At 42.0% G+C, this 17,523-nt stretch overlaps 1 protein-coding gene across 1 annotated transcript in view; it reads right to left on the bottom strand.

Annotated features, from left to right (window-relative positions):
• The window catches only part of whrna (whirlin a), a 184,660-nt gene extending 170,229 nt beyond the window's left edge, over positions 1–14,431 (bottom strand). Inside the window, exon 1 of the mRNA XM_069677279.1 lies at positions 13,688–14,431. Within this exon, the coding sequence (XP_069533380.1) occupies positions 13,688–14,431 (744 nt within the window). The remainder of the gene's footprint in view (positions 1–13,687) is intronic.
• Positions 14,432–17,523: the final 3,092 nt, after the last annotated feature.

The following is a 17,523-nucleotide window of genomic DNA, read 5'->3' as shown; positions in this document are numbered from 1 at the left end:
GTTCTCATGTCCTTGAGGCAGAAAGTTCAAGCTGCCAAAAATCAGAATAAGCGCTGACCCTGCAACCTTCGGCTATGACGTGGTTCATACAGCCAAACACACACTCACGGCTGGAAGGCGGCCAGTTCAAGCCGGTGGCCAAGTCATTTTTGGCCAGTGGAGCAGAGAGGTGCTAAGTGTGTTGCTAAAGGGCGACACAAGGGTAGTTTTTCAAAGTAGCATCGGTTCACTTTGTTTTAATCAGATGTACCCAGCTGGTCTAAAAAATTCAATCTGCTCCCCTTCAGAAGTGACTGCTGTTGTTGCCCAAACAGTAAAAATAAAGCATTTTAACATTCCCAGTGCTCCATGTTACATTAAAGATGCAGCGCTTGGCTTGTTCCGAAACCCCAAACCAACACTCTTCACAGTGAGTTCCAAAACAGTGGTTAACTAGGAGGAAATGTGGGGTTCAGGGAGTGAGTGGGTTATTAATAATTAAAATAAAATTCATTTTGCGGGAAATAAACACTTTTTAGAAATGTTGCACTGAAGTAAAAACTATATTAAAGCATTCCCTTGGTTCAGCCACAGACAGAACATCGTGCACTAAAATGTTGTCTATCAACATTTGTCCAAGGCAATTTGTTGACTGTCTTTCAAAGCAGGGTTAGGCCCATTGATGATGTCATCATCTGTTGCAGAGGGCTGACAGTCATCAACCGCTGAGCTGTTTACCACTGTAACACTTTCATTCAAAAGCCCCCACTCTTTCAGTGCCACACTAAACTCCTATACCAGCCGCCATGTGAGCGTTTAACCTGACCTGAAGTTAAATTGTGGGTCCTGCTCATCATATTCAGTATTAAAATCCCAGCGCACCCCGGGGCATCTGTCCTGCCGGGCTGCTGACAGATCTGTCAGCCAAAGAGTCAATCACAGTTGACAGGCGGATGGAAAAGTTTCACTATTATCTAGTTCATAAGTGGTTTAGTCAGTCATCAACCGAGCAGAGAGACGCGCTGCCCTGCTCACCTTGCACTTCGTTTCAATCATCCTTCGGTAATTGTGTGGTTTGTGGATGCTTGCTTTGTAATGTTCTGTCTCTTCTTCGTTGCAAAGACAAAGTGAAAAAAAGCACGCCGTCACCACGTCCCCATCCCAGAAACATTGATATGATTATATTAATGTTCAGTCTGCACATCAACTCGGTAGACATCGTCATCAATACTCAATCAATACTTACACACCTACTGTGTACTGGATATTGTCTTGCCAATACTGGTCTATCACATATATATTTGTATATGCGATTACTGTATATATTCCAATATGGGCTGATATGAATGCACAATGCTTTAGGTGATTAAGAAAGAGAATCATAACACTGTCTGCAGCACTTGTTGCAGAGAATCAGAGCGGAACAGGAGGTGGCCACATCAGATCTGGTTGACAAAGTACAATAATGAACATTCTGATTTTTTTTCCCTTTTGTGTATCAGCCGCACTCAGAACATTTTTGTGTCGTCATGTCAGTGCAGAATAGATAAAGGTTCTCGTTTCAATGCAGCTGAAGAAATATATTTATCAGCATCCATATCGGTTATCAGTAAATTCGGCCCTACAATCAGTGTTGGTCACAAAAATCTCATCGGACTCTAGTGAGTAGAAGCTTTAAAGTCAGCTTTTCATCTTTTGAAAAATAATTATGAGAGCAAGAAAATGAATTCATAACGAGTGAACAAAACAGGGACTTATTACCATAAGAACCAAATGAAAGTTGCTGAATTAAAACATCACTAAACTGTCATTAAGTCCCACATTGACACAAAATGAACTGTTATTGAATTAATTATACGAATAAAATGCAAAATTTCTGAAATTATTCTGCCAATTTCCCATGACCAGTTCACACTGAGAACTGGGTATATAACACCATCTTTTGTGTGCTGCTGCTGATAGGTTTTCAAAGTAATGAGTCCCCGGACGCCACGGGTGGCGATTTGAGTGGGTGCCTGGGAAAAAGAATGGGTCCCCAATAAGATTTTTGGTTCTTGAGAAATTGTATTGTTAAACTCATGTTTGATGTTGGTATGGTATGATACAGTTATAATTAACAGATATATTCACGTAAATTAAAGGAATAAAATTGCAAATCTAAAAAAATAATTAGAAATGTTTGTGGTGCACTGTGAGCAGCCTTAATGTAAATCAAGTCTATAGCATTTGTCAGTGTTTACTCGTACTTAGTGAGCGGTAATGGGATCTATGCGCAGATGTTGTCTGAGCATTAGAAAACAGCGGCCGCTATTTTCACAGCCACTGGAGTTTGATTTGTTTATTTCACTACAGTGAATCTCTGAGACAGAATAATATCAACGACATGAGTGAACACAGCATGAGCGGTTTGTTAACTACTACGAAGTTCGTTTCCTTAACTGTTCAAATAAAATCCGTGGTGACTGGCTAGTTGTTGTTGTAGCGGCTAAAGTAGCATGTCAGGAGACTGTGTACACGTGATCTGCACTGATTAGATGTGCAGAGGGTTGAAACAGCGGTGCCCTGACAGCTAGGTTTCCGTCGCAGATTACTGTGATTTTAACACCAGTTTCACTACAAATATGGTCCAAAATGTTTCGTTCTGTATGGGAAAAAAGAGGTGCGTCCCTGGGATGCATGGATAGACGCATGGATCCTTTTAGATTTAAAAGCATTAGAGACGCAGGAGGCGTACACAGCAACATCACTGCTGCAGGAATTTTTGTTTTTAATAAAACTGTGAGGGAAAAGTTACTAAGCCTCAACACTGGCTGTTGTGTTCAATCAGTTCTCATTAATATGTCTAACATAATAGATAAACCTTGTGGAACAAGTGCTGAGCTGTTTCTGCAGCTGTTACTGTTCACTTCAATGAGATATATTTGCTACAAGACAAAGGTGACATTTTCTAATAGAGACGTATTCTCTGATGCATGCCTCACACAAATCAGTGCATAGCAGGGACACCGCTATCTGTAGACACATAAATTATTTGTGTGAGTGCACATATCCACCAATAAATGAGCTGTTGTTGAGTGAGGTTTACACTGTAATAAATGGTAACGTCATCAAAAACATCTTCTCTATTTACTAAGCTTTATATCTAAGAGTGTTTGTTGAGCAAGAATGCTTCCCCTTTCTTTATAGTCAGATATTCACACATTACATCAGGGAATTAGCAAGAAGACAGAAAATCCTCCACTGGCTGCCACTTGATCAATTAAGGGTTAAGTGTTTTGCTCAAGGGCATGTAAGCACAAGTTGCTGAGAGCTGGGAATGATGAAAGAAAAAAATTCACCTTTGCTGTGATTTCAGCAGCATGACATTCGTGCTGTGTACTGCTGAGCTGTCTAACCTTTGGGGCGCCTGAGGCAACAATCAGCTCTGTGTTTACAGAGAGATGCACTCCAAACTTGGGAGACTTGGTAGACAAATCTGCTGCTCAGCACTATCACATACATACAGTACCAACACGAGTGTACACAAGTACATCAACAGAAGCCCAGAGGCCAGGCCTAAAGGCACTGTACTGTAGTCATTCCAGGCTGCTCACCACAGTGCTCAATCAGCTGTAGTTCAGTAGAGGAGCATTTCCTGAGTCGACCACACATGACCAGTGGTCTGAGCTGGAACTCCTCATAGACTGTCTAAACACAGAAAATACTTTCAAACTAGTCCCACTGGGAAAGTTTCCTTCAGATACTAAAAGAGAGTCTTCCAATCTGAAGCCTTCTCTCTTGGAAAAGTGAATCATAATGTAAAAGAATGTATAGTGTTTGTGTAGCTCATCTGTCAGACTCATGCAGTACTCACTTTCACCTGTCATTTTCTTTGACTGTTGGCATTTTTCAGTTTTTCTCCTGATCATGCTGTAGTGTGAGAGCTGCAAATCGCAGCAGAAATCCCTGGCAGTTGGTCCCTCTTTACACAAAAAACATCAAGAAAGCTTTCAAATAAATTTCATCCATTTACAATTTATTCCCTCATTCGTAGCCAAAGATGTTTCACGAGCTGTCAGGAACTACAACAGGCTAAACTAGACCAACTCTGACACTTCCTTGAGGTTTTTTTCTAACATGATTTCCAGAAATAAATATCGGCTTTTCTTCGAGTTAATATTTTTATATGATATTATTTCAGAGACGTTCTCTCTGTGTTAAAGCTTCTTGGACAGCCTGGTCTGTAGATGCACAGGACAATCAGTGAACATGTTGGTTTAAAACAGTGAAAAGATGAATCTTAAGTGGGGTTTCCTCATCAAAAATTCAACCTTTAAAGGAGAAAACAGCAGTGGGTGTACTGACTTTGGAAGCAAGGCCATCTAGGACACGGCAGTGCACAGTACTACAAGACAGGCAACTGCATGACAGGCTCCTAATGTTAAGGGACCAAAACTACCAAATATACTTGGTTGGGTTAAGGATTAAAAGTGCTAGGGTAGGCGAGTAGTGAACAGGGTTTGACTTGCAGTAAAGTATGTAGTCTGTGAGACTGCAGCTAGAGCCTTCTCAAGATGGCAGTTATCAAGAGTAACCCCACCACTGTGGCCTTTAAAATTAGAATGGTTCAGGGTAACTGGAGTGCATTTATAAAGTGCCTCTCTCTTAAAGCTCTTAAACACATCCCATTCTCCCCATGCACACACAACTTCAAGGCACAGCCCCAACAGGAGGTTCAGACTCTGCCCAACACTTTGACATGCAGACTGGAGGATCAGGGGGATCAAACCTCCAATTTTCTGATGATCGATGATTGATCCCAAACCTGCTACCTCATGAGCCACAGCCCATTGATCAGTCTGCATGGTTTGTGACACTCCAACATCCTGTTCCAAAAGGAGTCATGTAAAATTAAGGAACCAAGGATGTCATTGCACGGACTACATAAAGTTCAAATGATTCAGAGTGTAAGGTGTTGTTTCTGATAAGTGCAAACACCTAAATTGAGTCTGTTGTGTTTGTAAAGCCAACTCAAGAAAAAATGTGACTAACTCCTTCAGGTTTAGGGCGAAGTAACTGCAAACTCTCCACAGCAAACAGTGCTGTGCAGGTGTTGGTGTTGAAAACAGAGAGAAAGATGGACTTCTTTCAAGGCTGCAGAATCAGCTCCGAGCAATGAATCAATTAATACCGTCCTCAAGTTTAATGAGATTTCTATCTGCCTCCCACCATCTAATCAACACACCAACCATTAGCCGACTGCAGAGCTGCTCAAGGACAATCAGCTCCCATTTCTCTGACTTGTAGCCAAGTCTTTGCATGTCAGTGTGCCTGGCAGCAACCCAGGTGTCAACACAGTGAATTTAGTTTGGTCGAGACTTCATTACTTTTTTAATCCCCTCTCCCTCTGGTCCCTTTGCAGGGTGCGCGTAGTATTAACTGCCCCAAAAACACAGCACTACAGTTTTTATTGGAATACCTGAAGAAAGTTCCCGAGACAAACTAAGAGTAGAAGACAGGGAAACATGTCCACCAACAAGGTCATCCCCAGCTTTCTCAGCTTTGTGTCTTCCTCTCTTTCTCCCTCGGTGTTTGTCCTCCCAACACCTTGCCTTCACTTCTCAGACTTGAAACCAATTAGAATAAGAAGTCAGAGAGACAGACAGTGTGTGCCTGTTGTTGTGGCTCTGGCTCCAAAACAACAAGATTTATGTCCCTATCGCTACCCCATCACATCTCCTGACTGTCCAGCTCAAGTAAAAGATAACTCTAAATGCTGACTGGGTAGCTAACCTTGGCAGTGACTCCAGGGACCAGGGCCAAGGCAGGCTCTTAGTAAGAGGAGAGAGTGGGAGACAGAAAGAAATACAGCTGTAAGCCCTTGATGCGTCCCCTGGGCCAAACAACAATCTGCTGCTTTCAGCAGCCATCCCTGAACTCATCAGGCAACACAGGTTTGCTAAAGTGGAGCGGATTAAGCCTAAGTAGAGATATATAGCTGTGAGAAAGCATTGTGAATGAGTAATGTGCTTGAGACAAAATAAGTTGCAAAGACTTATTTAAAGGCAAAATTTGCTGTTACTGAGGGATTAGTGATAAATGTTGTGTGTGTGTATGTGTGTGTGTCAGTGTGTGTGTCAGTGTGTGTTTGTGTGTGTCTGTGTGTTACAGGGGGAAAGGAAAGTCACTTTCATATTAAATTCTGTCTCACCAAATGCACAGTACTGTATTAAGATTTATAGCTGGTTTCCTGTTAAACTGTTCTTGCTGAAAGCCCTGGATTTACATATGAACTCCAGATATCGGTCTGGAACGGACATCGTCCCGAGCATTCACAGCAAGTGGAAGTCGGACTATTGATGGCGTCATTCACATTGTATGGAGTTTAGCTACTTCGCTTTCTTTTCTGCTTGAGTGTATAACTTCCCAGTGTTTCATTAATTTAGCGGATGAGTTCAGATACATTTTGAGGTGATATCATTGATAACAGTCACCATCAGTCATTCTTCCTACTATTCTTCCTACACGTTCCACACAAGGTTCTACTTCTCACCTACACTAAAAATATCCAGTAATTCATTTGTTTGGACAATTTGTTTTATTTATTTTATTTAACCTTTATTTTATTTATTCTTTATTTTAACAGGAAGTAATCCCATTGAGATACAAGATGTCTTTTACAAGGGCGTCCTGGCCAAGACGGCAGCAGAAACAGTTTCACAAAAACCAACAACAGACTAAAAATGCAACATAAACAAATACAGAACAGACTACAGACTAAGATAATCTCTGGAGTGTGATGCATGTGTTAAAGGGGTCCAAATCTGATAATGGAAGTTCAATATTTTCTTGTTTGGTCTCTACTAACTCCTGATTAAAATAAGTGTCTCTTTGGCTGCTTTCTTTCCAACTTTTCACTGTCTGCTTTTTGTTGCTGGGCAGGTAGCGTGTGCTGTTTGTTGATAACAGCTGCCTAATGCTGCTACTAAGACCAGGGTTAATGAGAGCGCTGACACTGAACAAACAGAATTTGGAATTTGGAAACTGTGAGAGCAGAGTTCAGCTGGAGGTGAGGAGACTGGATCAGATGTGATTGCTGTCACAAGTGGATTCATCAAAAGAGCGTCCAGACAGCAGCTTATTCAAAGGTGACATTTCATCTGTCAAAAGTGCCAGAAGCTGAAAGTCACTGAGCTGTTTTCAGACAGGCCCTGAAGCTTCAAATGTGGTGGACTTATAAAAATAAAGAATGCTGTAATGTGGTAAGATACATTATAAAAGAATGTACATTTAACTCTTAAAGATGTGTATGTTTATTCACAGTGTTGTGGTTGCTGTTGGGTAATACTGATCCAATTATTGACTACATTTGGCATTTAGGCTGTTCAAACAAGGAGTAAGTGCTTTTAAAATCAATTAACAGTTCAATAGTCTGTCTACAATCCCCTTAGGTGAAAAAGGGTTGTATAACATGGTGGAAAATTGAATATGTGTAATGATTGTTTAAGAAATAACCATCATAGAAATTGAAATAAATGTCTGTTCGGTCACAATCTGTCACTGAATGATGTAACACAATGTTGACTGAGCCTCTGGCCCACTGACAAAAGCCGTTGACTTTACAGTATTAAGAATGAAGGCGACATTCCCATGAAAAATTACAAGCAGTGCAGAGTGACACGTTTTCCATCACCCAGCAGTGATTGGTCGGCCACAGCTGCTAAAGGGGAGCGGAACTTATGCAAAAGACTTTCATCTTGAACTAACACTTACTTTTCCCTTTCTTTCCTTGTGCTGCAGCTTCAATGAATCCTTCTGCTGCTTAAACCTTTACAAGCAGTTTAGGTGTCTAATCCTAATTATACAACAGTTACTTCTGACCAAGTAATCTGATTGGACAAGAGGCATTCCATGAGTGGCGATATAGAGAACAACATCACTGGGACTTTTCACTCTGTGTATCCCTCCGCCTCAGCCAGGTGTTCTGAATACTGTTAATTAACATTACAGCAGACTGTGTACGTCTACATTAATCAGGCTGGTACCTCTGACTCACACAGGCTCTTATTTCCCTGGTTGCTTTATAAATTAAATCAAACAGATAAATGTACATCATACAAAGTATTGGTCACCTGTAGACACAGAGTGCAGGAGAATGTTTGGGTTGCTTGGCAACAAAAGTCCAGTTTCAGTTAAGTCGTGGAATTAGTTGAGTTATTGGAGCAAAAAACAATCTGTTGTTAGCTGTGTCCCAATCCAGGGGCTGCAGCCTTCGAAGGCCGCATTTGGAGGCCGGTTGCGTCACAGAAGCTCGTCGAAGGCTGTCCCATTTCGAAGGCTCCTTCAGAAGCAGCTGACAAATGCGTCCTCTCTTTCCCAGGCCACGAAGGATCCATTGCAAGGCAATTCAAACAAAATGGCGGACTTTTAAATGTAAAAATGTTTGGTTTCAACTCAATCGAATAGCAAGTGTTACACATGTTTAAGAAAACGAAACAGCCCTTGAAACAAATTATCTTGAAAATAATTGGTTAACTTATGTCATGTTAATTATGCAAGCTAGTTAGCCCGCTACATACCTGTTGCTAGGCGACAGGAGCAGCGTTTGGTGACACAAGTGTAGACCGGACCGTCTCATTTCAGTTCGGCTTTAACGGTCTACGCAAGCTATGAATGGAGCATCCTGCGTGGACCGCCTCCTTCGAAGGCTGCAGCCCGTGGATTGGGACACAGCTGTTGATTATTACTGTTTACAACTACTTGCTGCTCGAGGTTGTGATGTTGTACTTATTATCATCATAAGTCATACATCATATTCAGTACAACATCACTCCCTCTCATGTGATATTGCTTAACCAAACTGCAACCATTTCACAACATGACTTTAAAGACTTTTTGAAACTGTCACAGTTTGTTAGAAATGTTCTGAAGCAGTCACAGCTTGGTCAGGATTCAGGAAGAATCGAGATTTGGGTACAAATTGTAAGTCAGTGTTTAGCTCCCCTTGGTAAATGTCCCATGAGTAACCCATTCAATCACCTTGAAATGCTTGCTGCAAGGACTTTGTGGGTATTTGTAAGATACAGTATGTAGCGTGAATCGCCTTGACCTTAATTCTGCATCTAAGTATTCTGATCATTGGAACAGACACATGCAGAGTCTGTAAGAAGAGTGCTGGTACAAATGGTCAATTTAGGTACCAACCATCCCCCAAGTTTACGACCCTTCTCACATTCCAGAGAAGATAACTCACATGCAGCCACATCCTTTCTGCAAAGAATATAAGGACTAAAAGGGACTGATTCTCCTATGCAATTGAAATGTACTTAAAGTAATGTTATGCGGAGCTAACATATTTTAATACTGTGAAAATTGTTTTAACGTGAATCTGAAACTGCAGTTCTCCTCATCCTGATCCCACCTCCTCCTCATGTCTGTCTGCTAACAAAGGAAGACCACATGTGGACAAGTGAGATCATTTGATCCAGTCATTTGATGTGCAGAAAGGTTTACCTGTGCATATGCAGACGTGTACGTGTACATGTATATACTATTTGTCGTCATAATGGATGTTGCCATCAACCTTGTTGTTTAATTGTTTAGTTCATCTAATCCCTTTTCAACAGGTTTTATTCAACACTTAATATAAAGTGTTTGGTATCGTTCTTTAGTTGACAGAGCCCAACTTTTAAATATGGAAGAATTAAATATGTGAAGTAGACAATATTGATTTTAATGCTTTAAAAGACATGATCTCTATCTCAGACCCTTCTCCTCATGGGTGTGGCTAGAGAGGGACCACAGAGACCAGACCCCTCTGGTCCCAAGGTTATAAAGCTCCAAGCAACTTCCTCTTGCGCTCTTGGTCCTGTGTCTTGTCCTGTTACTCTTGTTCCTGAGTCCTCTGAGTTCTCTTCCCCCCCTTGGGGGGGGGGAGGGTTGGCCACATGGCCTGTCCCAGGTTCTGCTGTCAGCTTATGCAGCCTGAACCTCTCCTGAAGTCCTGAGCCGTCAAGAACGGCCTTATTGTGTACTGGGCCGCAGAACGCCGCCAGTATCACCATGCTGATCCCGTGCTGCACTGAACGTGCCGAAGGAGCCGAATCTAGCAACCTTTAAAGGAGACTTTGCACAAAAGACACTCCCGAACGACGTCTGGCAAAACTGCCACAGACTTCACCCCAGCCAGAGAAAGGGGGGTGAAGATGAAGATGATTCAGCTTCCTGCTGAGCTGGAGAGAGAGGGAGATGGAGAAACCCGATTCAAGCCGAATCGGCCACGAGGGACGAAAGCTGTCCTGAAAAGGCCCGAGCGCCAAAAGAGAGCCTGCTGCCAAACCCATCAGATGATCATCAGGTGATACAATTACATCTCCCATGTGTTGATGCTTGATGCTAAATTAACTAGGATTAATTAACATTAAACCTAAACCTAAAATCTTTTAAAATTAGAATTACTTTTGAATTGCTTCACAATCTTCCTTGGTGCCCTTTTAAACTCTCAACTGCCGAACAATGCATTAGTAATTAAATCCCATTTAATTCTAAAACATCAAAGAAACTAGTCACAGATGCCTTCTACAATGTGGTCCGTTGTCATTCATGTATTGTTCATCGTTGTATTCATTGTCCCTGTTCATTTCTTCATTCATATTCCACTTAGAAGTAGTTAAATAAACCTTTCATTTATAAAGACCTTGATCCATGTGATTTGTGTGTGTATAAAATGGTAAAGTCACTGTACACCATGTCCAAGAACCTCGCAGCAACCCTGAGATCATGAGCCTAAAGTCATTAATAACTAATTATAAGTTTTCCCTGTTTTGTCAAAATTGGGTGGCGTCCAACACTGAATTTAAGGTAAACCTTAATCCTTTTGCTATTAATTAGTTATTAATCTTGCTACCCCTTAACGCTACAAGTATCAAGCACAGCACATACTGAATAAGCAGTGAGTACAAATCTTGCAACAGTTTAAAATCTAGAAAAGCTTTTAACACTAAGGACACTATGGACTATGTTGTTTGTACATATAACTTAAGGTATACCATGCAAAGACTTATCTAAACAGTCAAACCCTAAGATGCATAGACTGTGACATCATGTAGAAAGAATAAATAAACTATATTTGTTGCTGTTGGTTTGTAAAATGTTCTGCACAGTGTGAGTTTGTACTGATGAACTCTGAATGTCTGGCGGACTTTAAAAGGTTAAAGTGATTACAGTTCTCAAAGCCCATAATAACATTTAGACTAAACCAAGAAGGTACAAAAATAACAGACGCAACCATTAATGACCTGAGGGGGGATTTCATCTCAGACAGGCTTTCTTTAGTTTTGGCCGCCTGCCTGCCTGCCTGCCTGCCTGCCTGCCTGCCTGCCTGCCCTGTGAGGCTGATAACAGCTGAGCAGCAGTGGAAACTAGCAGCAGACATAGCTTAGTACCATACCAAAGCCATTACAAACGTCTTAGCAGTAGACTGAACAATCATGAAATAAGGATTTGCTGAAACTGACACAAGGTTAGATAAAGAAAATGGAGGAATAGACGACACACATCAGCTGCAGACTTTTCATCAATCTGCTTTCACTTCCTCTTAGTGTCAAAACTGACACAACTTCTAATGTAAGATGTGATCTGCCCTGTCTGAAAGTATCAAAACTCTCCAGCTGTTCATTACAGCAACAGCGATCAATAGCCTTCACTCTACAAATGACGGGCAACGTTATATGTGGAGAAAATTGATTGGGAAAAACCATGGACGGTTAATTCTGCCATCAGTATTCCACACAACGCAGCTTGAGATCCCATTCAGTAAGAGGTCCGGAGACTTTCTGCTGCAGACTTGTGAAAGAATTTAGTCCAAAGAGCAAATTTAGATAAACTGCGAACACAAAATTACTCCAAAATGCATCATCAGGTTATGCATCTTCTTCAGAGACACTTTGGCAGGAAAGATGAGGCACTTAAAGTTGCCAACTGTTTATACCATAAAATACTATAAAAGAATACAATGATAAAACAACAATAAAAACATGAACTTTGGAGGCTGGACTATGAAGGCAGATTCTACCAGAGGATCTGTGCTGCAGGATATAAATATAATATATCTACCTATTAATGTACCAGGCTGAGGGACCTTGACCCTGTAAAGCCTACAATGTATTATAAAACAGGCAACGAGCGGATGAAGGGAAAACCAGGGAGAACACGTTCTCATCTCTTTGCATTAGTTAAAAGCCTACAGGTGCAGGATTTTGAATTTTTCAAAAAGGTGGGAGCTTGCCTTCTGGCTGAGCCGTGGATAAAGTGAATTACAAAAGTTCACATGAGAGGAGATAAAAGCCTGGACGACTTTTTTGAGATCAGTGAAGGTTATAAAGGACTTAATATGAGCTATAATCCATGGCTGTCAGAGGGAACAAAGTGGTGACCTTTCAAACTATGAAGACATACAATCATTATTCTAAAAACAAAAAGCTCTCATATCTCACACTTTCTGTGGCTATTTCTCTTTGTCCAGGCTGCATTTTTCTGCATTTTTCTTTTTTTCTGATACAAAGTTGACATAAAAGCTTTTCTTTTTCCTGTATTTTCCTCATAGTAAGTTAATCATTGAAATTGGTGTTATTCAAGAGACACTTCACAAAGAGGGCAGCGTAAAAACATGCTTCAAGTACTGTGCATTACACAGTAATGAAACAAAAGGCCAAACAGTCAGGAGCATGACTGTGATTTTTCCAGATGCTTTAAAACTGATTTGAACCTTGTTTTAAAAAAACTACAATATGAATCCCTGTAATGTGAGCATGGGGAAAGAAAGGTGTGAATGAGAGCAAACACAGAATTGATCGGAAAAATTGGCGTGGAACAGAAAAAAAAAAAGAGGCAAGATTAGTTTGGAGAAGGAGAAGAAAACCCTGAGATGTATTTTCAGCACCATGGACAGCTCACAGAACTCATAAAAACCAAGGACCTCACAAGGTTTCCTCTAAATCAATCCTCGCTGTACACAAATCAGACATGCTTCTTTATCACCCCATTTGCTAATAGGCTTTCTTTACACTCTGCAGCATTAACAATAATGCACAGCAGGCCCAGTCTTTATTCTGAGTTTATAGCTTCTGAGCACTGAGGCCAATACCTCCAGCTCCTTCCACTCTGATGTAAACACAAACACCCACTCCTCTATGTACCAGCTGCTTTGAAGGTGTCTAGTTACAGGCATGCTTTCTAGTAGAAGTCAGTATAACATACTACACTGCTGTTGCAACAAACGATTTTTCTTATTGATTAATCTGCAGATTATTTCTTACTCGATTAATCACTAGAGTGTTGGAAATCACACAAATGGTAAACAAAAAAATGAAAAAACGTCATCACAATTTCCAATAGCCCAAAGAGATGTCTTTAAATTGTTTCATTTATCAAACCAACAGGCAATTCAACAGTTGGGACACATTGAAAGTTTTACAACAAACAACCAAAGCTGCTTCTAGCCAACAAAACCTGGGTACGTTAGCTTCAAGAGATCAGGTTTAGACACCAAAGCCATTTATAGTAAAAGGTTGGAGCCAATAAACACAGCAGGTGTAGGTACAGAAGAAAAGGACAGTGCTAGTAGTCCCCATGACTGTACCAGATGACTGTATTACTGTGGGCTATTGGTGTATGACTGGATGAATGTGTATTGTGTGAACGTTGTGTGTAGTGTAAAATAACACCTTACCTTTACTGCTTCAGCATGAGTGACTTTGTCGAAGACTTTGTCGTTGACTTTCATGATCTGGTCCCCGATCCGGAGCCCCTCTTTCTCCGCCAGGCTCCCCGGCTCCACCAGGGACACGTAGATACCGACCCCGTGCTCCGAGCCACCCCGGATGCTGAAGCCCAGGCCCTCGTTGCTCTTGTGCCTCTTCATGGTGACCTGCCGCAGCTCGCCCGGGGGCTCGTGGACAAAGTTCCTCCCAAGCAGCGGCACCAGTGGAGCTGTCCCCTCGCTGCTGGTGCTGAAGCTGTCCGGCGAGCCCCGCAATGCTACCTGATACTCAGGCGGGTTGTTTGGGGAGAAATGCCCGGGGGGAGTCGGGCTGGCGCTGGGGAAGTCGCCCGGCGGGGGTTCGGCGTTGCCATTGCTTGCAACTAAATCCGATTTTAAGTAGAGGCCCTCCGAGGTGTACTGCTCGAAGAGGAGCTGATCAGAGCGGGGGATGACCAGCCGCAGCATGGGCAGAAGTTGCCGCTTGCTCGGCGCGTTGAGGATGACGTTAAGGGTCTGCACCAGGTCGTACACGTTCCGTTTGGAGTGGTAGACGTTGAGGCAGTGGATGAACTGTTCCCTCTCAAAGTCGTTGAGCAGGAGGTTGAGAGCGTTGTGCAGCTTCTTCACGTTGGCCGACAGAGTCCGCGCGCTGGAGGCCACCGAGTTGGCCGAAGAGCTGAGCGACATGCGCTCCAGGTCGGTGCTGCTCATCCTGGCGGTGTGACCGGGACACGGCGCCACACTGGTGCGGGTTAGAGAGCAGGCATTACGGGCTGGTCGCACGGTATTAGACCGGCGCTTGGCATCATGACCGCTGCAGGACGTGCACTCCGTTTATATCCATGCTGTCAAGCTATGACACTTGATCCACTTATTACTCGCAATTTGCCGGACAGAGCGATGAAAGGGGCAACTTCAATAGAGTCCAACTGATTCAATTTCACAGTTGACACAATTTAATTAGCACTTACCGTAATTTAGATATCAGTAATTGAATTCTGCAAACTTCATGAGCGAAACGCTGCGTCAGGACTGGACATGCAACAGCCTCGTGGAAAGTCGCCCCGCTCCGTCACAGAGCTTATCAATGAGCCACGTAAGGATCTCAGCCTGCGTGTCATTAGCTGCGGTCTTATTTTCCAGGAGGTCAGGTGGCTGCCGAGCCGCCGCTTCTCTGGTGTCTACCTCACCGCCAACACATACAACAGCTCCGCAAGGCGGAATAAAACACCAGAACTTAAATCGACTTACACTTGGTCCACTGTTGCACACTTAACTCAGAAAGTAAAGCTGTTTCCTCAACGAAGAGAAAGAAAATAAAAAGTTATTTTTGTGCTCCTGCTCAGCGTCCCACTGAGTTCCGACTATCCAGCTCAGGTCCTGTTTTTAATTCCAAACGACGTCAAGTTAACAAAAACATCTCTACAGCAGTGTTTTACCGACCGAGCGACCTGTAACGATACTCCAGCCGTGTATTTGTCCGTTTTGTTGTTAAATATCCGTCCGGTTGCAGTGTGGAGGTGAGCTGCTGCTCGGTGTCTCCGCTTTCCAGACGTTACTACAGCGACACAGTGCAGACTGGCGGCTCTCTCTCTCTCTGACCGTCCTCTGTCAGGAAGTGACGCAGCCGCGTGCAGCCAATACAAAACCAACAACACGCGCCCTTTACCTCATGCTCGGGGCACTTTCGCCACTAGTAAATTACTAAACAGGAGTTTAATTAGACATTAGGCTAGCTTGCCTGTTTGGTTTGCGAGTTTGTTGTATGTTTTAAATACATCCCACTTACAGTCCATATGTTATACTGAAGCAGAAGTTGTGTTGTTTACATTTCTTGCACTGTTTCGACAGAAAATGTTCTTGTCCCACAATCCAGTCCTGTAAGTACCTCTGCATTTAAGTGTATTTATCAATTTGACCACTACTACAACACCTATTGCAGGAAGGGTTCAACTGTTTGCATTTTATTTTGAAGGCTGGTGAATCTGTTAGAACTATATGAGAATAATTAACCCATTATAATCAGTTGTGATTTTTTCCAAAAGAGTCAGTTTATACCAGAGATTGTGTTTGTGACCCACTGGGACTGGCTAAAGTGACTCGCAGAGTGGTCACTCTGAGTGCTATGATGTTACTTTATTTTACAAAATTACTTTAATAACCGAGTACAATTTAATAGTCTCCAGAACATCTTTGATGTTATTACTAGACTTAACGGTCACCTGCGGGGAGAGGTTAACCCCTCCAAGAAGAAGAAAACCTGATGAGCCTTAATGTCGTCGCATAGTTTCAGCATTGTGGGTGCTCACATCTCAACTTCCTGCAAGTTTCACTGGACTGAGACAGCTCCTTTGCATCTTGCAATCTGCAGCATTTAAAATGCCATGTCAAAGCAGTTCAGTGCATCTATCCCCATTTGTTTTTGTTGTTATATAACTTAAATTGTTCCTTCTCTTGACAGATATCAATCTTTGCCTGCAAGTTGTTTCTTAGATTCCCAACTCATGACTCCTCAAGTTTTCTGTGAAGCAGAAGAGTGAGGAGAGCTCTGTATCCCAAGTGATAAATATTTGCACAACTCGGACAGTCTCAACTGTAAATGGAGCCCTGCGCTCCGAGGCTGCTGTGTCTACAAAATGTCTCTGTGCAGTTTTTGCAGAGTTTCTGAGCTGAGCCTCGCTTGAAATCTGCAGCAGCTGACATCAATTCCTTCTGCTTTGTTAAACAGCAACTGGAGCGTTTAAAAGGCTGACCTGGGCAAACTGAGGACTGTCTGCTCACAGAAAATGAACCATTGTGTCATTTTAATTTGAAATTGTGACCAAGTGTGTGTGGGGTGATAGAATTACTAATGTCAAAGTAATTAGCGAGGTTCGAAGTGGACCAACTGACTTGGAAAATGAATGTGGTCTTTGAAAATGAGTCAATGAGACAGATAATAGTAGAGGAGCAAATGAGGTTAGAGCAGAAGCGACTGAAATCACAGAAGTCAGCACTGAGCTTCCTGAGAGTGACACAGCAAAGCTGTCAACAAAGCTGCGACCCCGGCAACCGAGATAAAAGAAAAAGCATCTGATAGCATGTGCATGGTTCCGGAGGACCGGGTTATCAGTTAATGATTTCCTTCACTAAGTCTTTATTTTCCATCCTCATAAATAAGCATTCCAAGCTGTCCTAAATGGTGCATTTCACTTTATTAAATGCTTTGATATTAGATTCCAGGACTGTAACAAATTATTATTCTCTTCATTGTTTGAGATCTTAATTGTTTTTTCAGTTTAATGGAAGAATCATTCAGATGTGAAATATCATTAAGAAAATGCCTTAAATGCACATCACAGATTTACAGAGAGCAGTCTGACATCTTCATCAGTTCAAAACCCCAAATATTCTCTTTACTTTTTTATAGAATTAACAAAAGCAGCACATTTTAGAAGTTGGACCCAGAGAATGTCTTTTTTGTTTGATGATCTCTGTTCTACTTAGCTTATTATAAGAATACCTCACTTGTCGGTTTGTTTTTAATCAACTATCTGCTAAAGAATCGAACGATTGTGAGACTGAAAAAGTTGCTCTTGTTTTAAACAATGTCCCTTCCCACAAAGCCAGTTCCATAGAGAAATGTTTGATGTGTAAAAGCCAGATTTGACAAACAGAGTGAAATCAAATGTACACAAAAAAGACATAAAAAACATTCCCGAGCTGAAATTTCTTAGATGGCATATGTGATAAAGGTTTATGTCTAGGAAACAGAAGAAAATCAGTTTTGAATCTTGGCGATTTTTTTTTTTATCTCAGTAGGC

The sequence above is a fragment of the Semicossyphus pulcher genome, unplaced genomic scaffold, assembly GCF_022749685.1.
Source record: "Semicossyphus pulcher isolate SPU_LCO1_2020_fin unplaced genomic scaffold, fSemPul1.0.p SCAF_28, whole genome shotgun sequence".
In the NCBI taxonomy this organism is placed as follows: domain Eukaryota; kingdom Metazoa; phylum Chordata; class Actinopteri; order Labriformes; family Labridae; genus Semicossyphus; species Semicossyphus pulcher.
This window is presented reverse-complemented; position numbering and strand designations above follow the sequence as displayed.